The sequence below is a fragment of the Lactuca virosa genome, chromosome 4 (assembly GCF_052849685.1).
Source record: "Lactuca virosa cultivar CGN04683 chromosome 4, Lactuca_virosa_CGN04683_v6, whole genome shotgun sequence".
NCBI classification, from domain to species: Eukaryota; Viridiplantae; Streptophyta; class Magnoliopsida; order Asterales; family Asteraceae; genus Lactuca; species Lactuca virosa.
This window is the reverse complement of record NC_136429.1, coordinates 231,963,421-231,973,945: the sequence shown is the minus strand read 5'-3', so window position 1 is coordinate 231,973,945 and position 10,525 is coordinate 231,963,421. Positions and strand designations below refer to the sequence as shown.

At 31.5% G+C, this 10,525-nt stretch overlaps 2 protein-coding genes across 2 annotated transcripts; one reads left to right on the top strand and one right to left on the bottom strand.

Annotated features, from left to right (window-relative positions):
• Positions 1 to 225: 225 nt before the first annotated feature.
• Positions 226 to 1,588, bottom strand: LOC145168755 (CASP-like protein 3A1). The gene is made up of 3 exons (XM_079087467.1): positions 1,054 to 1,588; positions 770 to 905; positions 226 to 670 (listed from the first exon to the last, which is right to left on the bottom strand). The coding sequence occupies exons 1-3, from the start codon at positions 1,347 to 1,349 to the stop codon at positions 455 to 457; spliced, it is 648 nt and encodes a 215-aa protein (XP_078943593.1). The 5' UTR covers positions 1,350 to 1,588; the 3' UTR covers positions 226 to 454.
• Positions 1,589 to 7,856: 6,268 nt separating this feature from the next.
• Positions 7,857 to 8,531, top strand: LOC145168754 (uncharacterized). Its single transcript, XM_079087466.1, has 3 exons — positions 7,857 to 8,010; positions 8,097 to 8,159; positions 8,236 to 8,531. The coding sequence occupies exons 1-3, from the start codon at positions 7,909 to 7,911 to the stop codon at positions 8,413 to 8,415; spliced, it is 345 nt and encodes a 114-aa protein (XP_078943592.1). The 5' UTR covers positions 7,857 to 7,908; the 3' UTR covers positions 8,416 to 8,531.
• Positions 8,532 to 10,525: the final 1,994 nt, after the last annotated feature.

Genomic DNA, 10,525 nt, shown 5'->3' with positions numbered 1-10,525 from the left:
ACTTTTTTTGTACACGTCTAGGTAACGAACTTGTTGAAAGTGTTCACATCTAGGATGTAACCTGCTACAGCAGGTCATAATGGTCATATGTTACCTAAATGTGTACAAAAAAAAGATAGTTACCCATATGAGAACATACCAAAAAGTTAATTAACTTGATAAGTCATTCTCCCTTGATTCTCCCAAACTTACTCTTTAGTTGATTCAAAACAATATCAACTCCAACCAAAATTTAAAGTTACACAAACTCATCACTTTGCGCAATTATCCAACCACATCTATTCCAAAATCACCTACATTATTTCATTATTCTCCTTTTCCGAAATTCTAATTAAACTTTTGAACACATAAAAATCCAAACGACCTCACTACCTGACCAATATCATAAGTTAACATTCTGATACCAATACCAACAATATTGGCTTCTTAATAAATAATCACGGCCTTTCACTAATCAGTACTCAGACAACCAAACCACATCAAGAACAGCAGACATGGCAAGCAAGAAGCAGCTGAAGAATCCAAATCCGATTGCAACAGCAACACGATCACAGAAGCTATGTAACGGCTTACAGAAATTTGGTAGCGATGAATGTTTGATCCCTGTTCGATTCAGATTCGTGACTCCTGATGCAGCCGATCCAGCACTCATCATCGCATACGCAAAAACCTGCTTCATCGATCATCGATTAATCATCACTCATCACTATCAGTTCTCAACTAATTGTTTGATTCATAGATCAAAGTAAAGAATTTCGGATTAATTTACCTGATCACCAGCAAATATCAGCCATGCATGTTTCCTTGAAGAAATTGCCGAAGATTTCCTTAGCAGCATTTTTGATGTTATGAGCAGTTGAAGAAATGAATGAACTGCTACAGCTCCCGATACTCCGACCAAATAGCTGTTCATCAACATGATAACATTTTTGTCAATGGAAATGCGAAGATCTTATACGAAATTTTTCATCAAACACCTTATCTGCATACTTCAGAGACATTTACCGATACGATTTAAGCAAAATGTTTGAGGCTAATACAAATGGGGCTTACTCGAAGGAATCGGAGAAGGACCATTTCGAGTAAACAGGGAGGTTAAAGCCGTAGAGCGAGATCGTCGACTTCTCTTTCGCGGAGGTCATTACGACGACGGACGCCACCGACGCCGATACACAAACAAGCCGTAAAGCCAAATGCATCACGTCGTAGTTCCGCGGAAGTTTCCTGCTACTCATGGTGGCGCAGTCGACCTCCGCCGCAAGCTTAGTAGGAGAAGCGGAGTGATCTGCAGGTATGGTTATGGGTATGGCAATGGCAGCATCCGGTGGCGTTTTCAGCATGGTGTTCATCTCTGTTTGATCCCCCGGAGACTGTGAAGCATTGTGGAGGAGAATGCGGAGGCTTAAATGGCGGAGTGGAAGGGGGAGGGGGAGAGACACGTGGCGGTGGTGAAGGTGGTCAAGTGGTCCGTGACCGGAGAGATTTTTGTTTGTATTTGAGGCTCATCAACCGATACGCCATTAGTGGTGGCTCTGCTGAATAAATGTGATATACCCATTTGGCCATTTCGCAGTTGTTGGTCCAATGGCTTCATCAAATGAGGTATGGTCTTGTAAAACATTAGGTTTCGTATTTAATTAAATTTGATAAGATGTGACAGTTTTTACTTGATTTTTGAAACGAGATTTTTTGTATGGTATATTGAAAGAATGATTGTATATAATGTGATAAATTTGATATTAATTTATTGGATAGTTTTGATATAGGAATAAGAAGTGTCGATTTTAGGGTGTGGAGTGCGGTTCCAAACCGTGAATACGCCACGTCAACCGCAAACACCGCCCCCGGGTGCGGTCTTGGCCGCAGTGTAGCTAGAAATGGCCGCATCCTCTTTCTTCCCTCTCTTTATTCATGTGTCTTTCTCTCTCTTCTCATTTCTCTCATCTCTCTCTTTCACTACCATGGTTTCCACTCCCTGGGTGTGGTAAAGAACCACACTTTGTGTGGTAAAAATAATGTGGCTCCTATGTGTCAAAGGAGGGAGTGCGGTTCTGTGGCACCACTCCCTCCAACCTAATATATTTAGGTATAAACCAATTGATTCAATCATTCAAGATATGTTTTATGTTTCAATATATGTAAACTAAATGAGCAAAACTAAAGATAAGTTATAAGAATGGGAATGGAAGTGAGTAAGTAACAAGACTCGAAAGTTTTCAAATAAAAAAAATTCAAATAAATATACAACGTCTATGTCGATTTATTTGAAAAGTTATAATGGCATTGTCATAATAACATTCAAGTAAGAGTGAAAATGCAAAACATGAGTAAATTTAAAATACAAATAGATTATTATTAGAACCATAACCTTTAATCCTACTTTTTGGACCAGCTAAACTAAATCAACTTTTGTTTATATATTTGAACTACAATAATAATAATATAATTGTTTTTTTAAGTGCACACTATTATTTTTACATTAATACGAAAAAATCGAGTAGTTGCTGGGACACTGTAGAGGTCCGTCTCTGTTTAAAACCATAACCTTAATCTTATGCTTTGGACAAACTCAAGTACTCAACCATATCAACTTTTCTTTATATATTTGAATTTTAATAATCATATAAATTTTTTTTTTGTATGTACAGACTAATTAATTTTTTTACATTAATACAGAAATATTAAGTAGTTGCATGGAACCCCTCTGAACGCTCTTTAGGTTCGTCCCTGTTTAGAACCATAACCTTAATCCTACGCTTTAAACCAACTCAACCATATTAACTTCTGTTTATATATTTGATCTTCAATGATAATATAATTGTTTTTTTGTAGGTTTACATTAATTAATATTTTTTTTAGACTAATACGAAAAAATCAAGTAGTTGCATGGGACACTCGAGAAACTCTATAGATCTGTCTCTGTTTAAAACCATAGCCTTAATCTTACGCTTTGGACAAACTCAACCATATCAACTTTTGCTTATATTTTGAATTTCAATAATAATATAATTGTTTTTTTTGTAGGTGCACAATAATTAATTTTTTTACATTAAAACGAAAAAACCGAGTAGTTGCACGGGACACTCTATTGGTCCGCCCCTTAGAACCATAACTTTGATCATACTCTTTGGATCAACTCAACCATATAAACTTTTGTTTATATATTTGAACTTCAATAATAATATAATTGTTTTTTTGTAGGTATAAACTAATTAACTTTTTTTTATACTAATACGAAAAAATCAAGTAGACGTATGTGACCTCTCGACACACTTTATAGGTATGCCTCTGTTTAGAATCATAACCTTAATCCTACGCTCTAGACAAACTCAACCATATCAACTTTTGTTTATATATTTGAATTTCAATAATAATATAATTGTTTTTTTTTGTAGGTGCACACTAATTAATTTTTTTTACATTAATACGAAAAAATGCAGTAGTTGTATCGGACCCCTCGGGACACTCTATAGGTCCGCCCCTGTTTAGAACCATAACAGTAATCCTACATTTTGGGCCAACTCTACCATATCAACTTTTGTTTATATATTTGAGAGTAAATTAAACGAATAGTCATTTAGCTTTACAGTTTTTCCCTAAATGGTTCTTAAGGAACTTTTTCCCTGAGAAGGTCCCCACGGAGAAAACATTGCTCACAAATGGTCCTTACTGTGGATGTCCGTTAGATTAATCCGTTAAGTTGAAAGAATTTTGGATAAGGGCTATTTATGCCATTATGTAAAACTTGCTTAAGGAACATTTGTGAAATTTTACACAACCCTTTGAAATATTACAATTTTAGTCTCTCATTTTTTTCTTTTTATATTTTCTGCCCTCTTTTTTCACAACTTTGTTATTATATATATTTTAAATATATAAATAATTTTTGCTGTCAAGATTTTATCTAAAATATATAAATTACAATACATAATTGAATATTTTATTTTCTATTTTTATCTAAAAGTATTTGAAGCGTAAAAACATCATTTTATTACTTTTAATTTTGATATTATGTAATTTTTAAGATTTATTTTCATTTATCTTATACAAATATTTATTTTATGGAAAAAAAAACATGATGTGCTATTATAAAAAATGCGTTATTATAGAAATAATAGTATGTTGCTATTTTATTTTAAAATATAAGTATGTGCTTTTGAGTTAAAGATAAAAATATGTTTCGGTTTTGATTTCATAATATAAGTACAGTAAAATTTATATTGCTTCGATCTAAAATTTTGATATTTAATTTATAAAATTATTTAGTTTTATCAAATTTTGAATATATTCCTTAATTAAACATAAAATTTTCAAATCAAAATTACAAAATGCCTGTAAGCTAATAGTTAATTTCGCTACTACACATGCTAAAATAATTAACCATATGAATAATATGACATTAAATTCCTCTTAATTCATTTTATTTAATGGAAAATAAATTTTTTAACGAAATTAATGTCATATTATTTATGTTTAATTCCGTTTAATATGACATTAATTCTGTTTAATTCATTTTATATAAATATATTAACTTGTTTTATTTTCTATTAAATAAAATAAATTAAATGGAAGTAATATCATATTGTTTATATGGTTAATTATCTTAACATTTGTAGCAGCATAGTTAAGTATTAGCTAACAGACGGCTTTTTTTTTTTTTTTTTTTTTTTTTTTTTTTTTTTTTTTTTGCGTTGGAAAGCTTATGTCTTATTAAGGAATATATTTAAAATTTGATAAAACTAAATAATTTTTTTAAATTAAATATAACATTTTTTATATCGAAGTAATATGAAATTTATTATACTCATATTATGAAATCAAAACTGAAACATATTTTTATTTTTAACTCAAAACCACATACTTATATTTTTAAAATGAAATAGTATCATACTATTATTTCTATAATAATTTATTCTTTATAATAACACATCATGTTCTTTTCATAAAAATAAATATATTTGTATAAGATAAATGAAGATAAATCTTAAAACTTACATCATATAAAAATTAAAAAGTAATAAAGTGATGTTTTACGCTTCAAATATTTTTAGATAAAAAACAGAAAATAAAAATACTTAATTATGTAATGTAATTTAAATATATAGATAAAATCTACACAACAAAAATTATTTATATATTTAAAAAATATATAATAACAAAATTGTGAAAAAAAAAGGTCGAAAAAGTAAAAAAAAAAAAAAACAAAAAACAAAAAACAAAAAAAAAAGTAAGAGACTAAAATTGTACATATTTCAAATGGTTCTTGTGTAAAATTTCACAAATGGTCCTTAAACAAGTTTCACAAAATGGCAGAAATAGTCTTTATCTAAAATTCTTTTAACTTAACGGATCCATCTAACGGATATCTACGGTAAAGACCATTTGTGTGCAAGGTTTGCTCCATAGGGACCATCTCAAGGAAAAAAGTTTCGTAAGGACCATTTTAGGGAAAAACTGTAAAGCTAAAGGAGCATTCGTGCAATTTACTCTATATTTGAACTTCAGTAGTAATATAATTGTTTTTGTAGGTGCACATTAATTAATTTTTTTACACTAATACGAAAAACTCAAGTAGTTGAATGGAACCCCTCGGGACACTTTATAGGTATGTCCTGTTTAGAACTATACCTTAATCGTACGCTTTGGACTATGGATGAGATTTAGAACCGGAAAACCGGACAGGAACCGGAATCAGACCAGAACCGGAAACGTTAGAACCGGAACATGTAAAACCGGTCCTGGCTCTATCAGGGTTCCGGGTAATCTGGGTTTCGGGTCCGGGTAATCCGGGTTTAAGAACCGGAACCGTGTTAGGAACCGCAACCGGTTTTAGGGGCCGGAATCGGTTTCTGTGAAAAGTTTAAAACATACATATCTCATTCATTTAAAGTCAAATTGACATGAGGTTTTTTTCAGAGTGTAGCTTATAGTTTGTACATGATTTTAGACTATAATTTTGTCATTTTTTGGTTTATATTCCTTGACTTACAGTCTCTCAAAGTCATGATATCAAAGCTGGAAATTTATGTTTTTCAGCTTTTTTTGTATTCTGTGATAATTTTAAAACATGCTTATCTAATTCGTTTGAAGTCGGAATAACATGTTGTTTTTTCCAAAGTGTAGTATAGAGTTTGTACATGATTTTAGACTTTAATTTTGTCATTTTTAGTTTCATATTCATTGATTTATAGTCTACCAAAGTCGGGATATCAAAGCTGCGCATTTTCTGTTTTTCAGTTTTATTTTTGTATTTTGTGAAATTTTAAAACATGCATATCTAATTCGTTTGAAGTCGAATTATCATGAGGTTTTTTGCAACGTATAGTTTAGAGTTTTTACATGATTTTTGACTATAAGTTTGTTATTTTTGGTTTAATATTCAATGACTTACAGTCCCCCAAAGTTGGGATATCAAAGTTGAAAATTTTCAACATTCAACCACTAAGTAATTAGCAAAAAAATTCAGTTTTCTCGGGTTTTCCGGTTCTAGACCCACTTTATCCGGTTCCATCCGACCCATTTTGATGTTTTCGAGTTTTCCGGTTCTAGACCCACTTTACCCGGTACCTTATCCTAAACCGAACCGAAACCGTTTCTTATATATCGGTCCGGTTTTCAGTCCCACAAAATATCGTTAACCGGTTCCCAGATTTTCCGGGTACGGGTCTACCGGTCCGGGTTTGGACCCACTATCATCCCTACTTTGGACCCACTCAACCGTATCAACTTTTGTTTATATATTTGAACTTCAATAATAATATAATTGTTTTTTCGTAAGTACACACTAATTAATTTGTTTACACTAATACAAAAAAATCTAGTAGTTGTACTTGCACAGGACCCCTTACGACGCTCTATATGTCTTCCTCTATTTAGAAGCATAACATTAATCCATCGCTTTAGACCAACTCAACCATATCAACTTTTGTTTATATATTTGATCTTCAATAATAATATAATTGGTTTTTTGTAGGTGCACACTAGTTATTATTATTTTACATTAATACGAAAAAACCGAATAGTTGCATATGACATTTTGGAACATTTTATAGGCCCGTCCCTATTTAGAACCATAACCTTAATAAGACGTGTTGGACCAATTCAACCGTATCAACTTTTGTTTATATATTTGAACTTCAATAATAATATAATTTTTTTTCTTTCAGTTTCACACTAATTAATTTTTTTTACACTAATATGGAAATTTTGATTAGTTACATGGGACCCTCAGGACACAGCCCTGATTCGTAACATACTATTATGAATATATGAAGTTTGAATATATCTTCCATATTGACCAATTCTTGATTTTATTTAGATAAAATAGTTACTTGTGGGTCACTATATTATAAAAGTTTTTGTTAGGTCATTATATTATAAATACCCATCAGTTAATGAAATACATGCAGCCTTTCACAATCATTTTTAATATATAAAAAACGAAGTTTTAAATCTAATAATTTAGAAGCTTGTATCATTCAAAAGCAAAGTTTGGCTCGTGTAAGCAGTTAGAAATAAAATATGACTCAAATAACTTAATCAATAATAAAAAAAAAGAATAATCAGTAACATTATTTATACAATTATCAGTCACGTAAAAGAGGTCTAGAACTCTACATCATATCGATTCTGATACAAAACCAGCTTATATTTTTTTCTTGTCAACAAATCGATCCACGACATATAAAACATATCCAAAAGTCCTTTCATTTTAATTTAGTGTACTTATGGCACGGGATATGAATGAAATGAGCCCCCTTTGTCTATTTCATGATCTGCATTCGTCAAATTTAAGATCTCCAAATGGTCCGTGAATACTTTATAGGCTTCGTTTTATTTTGCCAACCTGGATTCAATAGACACTTAAAAGTTAAAACACCCATCACCAAATATACATATTTATACTTTATGACACCCGATCCTTCTTCACAAAAACCCATGGCTACCTTTTGTTGCCCAATTGAGACCGAACCCAAGACCTTGAACCAAGTTGAACTCAACCATGCACGGGTACATATATATGATACATCTTCTTCAAAGCATGAACATGTTCTCTGCATTCTAAGTTTCAGTTTCTTTTTGTTTGTTATAAACAGGAAGTTGCTGTTGGTGTTTTGAAAGAAAATGAACCATCTGAAGCATCTCGTATCCTCAATGAGGTAAATAAAGGGATGATGTTATTGTTTGTGTGATTAAGAGAAGAAAGATGTTGATTTCATGATATGAATGTTTTAGGGTATGAAACCAGTTATTGGAGTTGAAGAGATGGCAATGGTTATTGATAGAAAGGATTCAATTTACAGGCTTCAAGGCGTGTCTACGACTGGTGAAGCAATTTGCCAGTGTTCTGTGATCGGTGTTGTGTCTACGCCTGATCAAAGTAAATTGAAGGAGCCTTTTTCTGCTCCTTTTTGATCATGTTTATAAGTTGAAAATACTTTGTTATGATCAACTTATGAAGTTTTCTTTTACTTGTTGATGGTTCCCATCATGAAATGATATATGATTATTTACTAGCAAATTCTATATTATGACTCCTTTGATGAGGATCGACTTTCCAGTGTCTTCGTTTACTTGATGATGATTCCAATTATTTTATAAATGAACACCGTTTTAAAAAAATATTTGGTAGTAAATCAATGCACATTGGATTCCTTATTTAAATCATTCAAATTGCTTATAATCACGAATGGATTCACGACAGGTTAAGACATCCACAATGCATTGACATGTATAAAGTTTAATGGATTGACATATCATCATTTTACTTTTCATTCAACATTAACATTTTTTTTGTCGAACAATGCATTGAACTCTACAAAGTTGAATGAAACATATTTAAAAAATTCATTTATTACAAAACCAAATTTATGACATTTATATAAGGATTAAAAAGTTTATTTTTTTCATTGAACTTCAAGATGACATTTCATAATAGTTGAGTTTACTCCAACCAATGTCAACTAAGGATTTCATATCATTCAACTATTCCATTAAACTATATAGTTGCTCTTAGGGCAAATATCCACTTGAAACAAAATGAAACCAAAATGAAATGCTAAATTTTTATTAGACAAAATCACAAAAACGGCCTCGTTGTTTGCTGTTTTTTTTTGGATCGTGTCCAACTTTCAAAATTGTGGTTTTGGTCTTTTTGGTCTACTTTCATTGTGGATTTAGTTCCTCTACTTAACACACATTAAAAAAAGTATGTTAACATCCTCGTATGCCCTTTGTGTGGGGGGTACTTTTGTCTTTTCATTTGTTCCAATGCTCCCTAATCATTATCGCCATAATGTATTACCCAAAGGCTATGTTTGCAATTATAATACCCTTTTTTCGTTACCCATTCGACTTCCTTCTTTTTCAATCTCATCCATTGTCCATAGAAAATCCTAATACAAATCATAAAAGTTTTTCATCATCTCTGTATTTTGCAAACAATGGTGTTTCAGATATGGACCATTCGTCTATTGAATATACAGTTTAACACCATTAACATATACGGTAAGTTGTCATCTCTCCATTAAGTACATGAAATCTATTTAAATTCAAATTCAAATAACAAATCTACTAACTTATAGCTTCTGGTTTTGTGTTTTTGTTTATCATGGGCTAATCCTACCTTGTTTTTCATAGAATTTCGTCATGGTGGGAGGTTTACTAAATTTCTAGTCATAAGATATGTTGATGGGAAGGTTTGGTATTTATTTGCTTGAGTAGTTTGCAGTTTATAAGAGATGGACACAATAATGTGTGAACTAGGTTATGTTGTCCCCTTATGTTATTCTATCTTTTCAGAATACCCCACATAGGATTGGATTTGGACTAATGGATTTAGGGAATGATGATGATTTCCTTAATCTATCTCAATGTATAGGTGGTAACAAGCTCATAAATGTGTACACTGATCACATGACTACAAATTTGGTAACTTATCTTATGTCTCCAAAACCAAGTGGAAGGGCAATCAATGAGAATATAGTTGATGATGAACTTGCACGTCAGAAAAACAAAAAATACCATCCCCAACACAACAATCTCCAAAATAGAGCAATCATTTACCAGTTACCACACAATAACCAGCCACATGATGATGAATGATTCTTTGTGATAGTATCTCATAATTAGGGTCACCATATTATAGGAGGGGGATATGAAAACTAGTTATGGTGAGAGCTCTTGCAGTAAGAAACTTTTCTTGGAGATGTTGGATGATGAGGGCATAAATTTACAAGGATGGATTAACGATGATCATGTAATGGAGGATGTTCATGAGGAAATAACTATGGAGGATGTAGTTGAGGATGATTTTGAATCATATTAGGAAGATCATTAAAAATCTTATCAATATAAAAGTGGAGCTTGTTCATGACTTTTAGAATTCAGATCCTTTTATTGGTGATTAAGTGAATGAGGAAAACAAGTCTGATTATAGTGATGACGGTGAATATTTTGTCGATGAAGACAACAATGTTGAATATGTTGAGGATGACATAACTAATTTAACCTAAAAATATAAATA

Coding starts and splice junctions, on each gene's coding strand:
- LOC145168755 (XM_079087467.1), bottom strand. CDS start 1,349: ATGAACACCATGCTGAAAACGCCACCGGATGCTGCCATTGCCATACCC. Junction 906..1,053: donor TCCTTCTCCGATTCCTTCGA/GTAAGCCCCATT, acceptor GTTGATGAACAG/CTATTTGGTCGGAGTATCGG. Junction 671..769: donor TGATATTTGCTGGTGATCAG/GTAAATTAATCC, acceptor TCGATGAAGCAG/GTTTTTGCGTATGCGATGAT.
- LOC145168754 (XM_079087466.1), top strand. CDS start 7,909: ATGACACCCGATCCTTCTTCACAAAAACCCATGGCTACCTTTTGTTGC. Junction 8,011..8,096: donor TTGAACTCAACCATGCACGG/GTACATATATAT, acceptor TGTTATAAACAG/GAAGTTGCTGTTGGTGTTTT. Junction 8,160..8,235: donor CATCTCGTATCCTCAATGAG/GTAAATAAAGGG, acceptor TGAATGTTTTAG/GGTATGAAACCAGTTATTGG.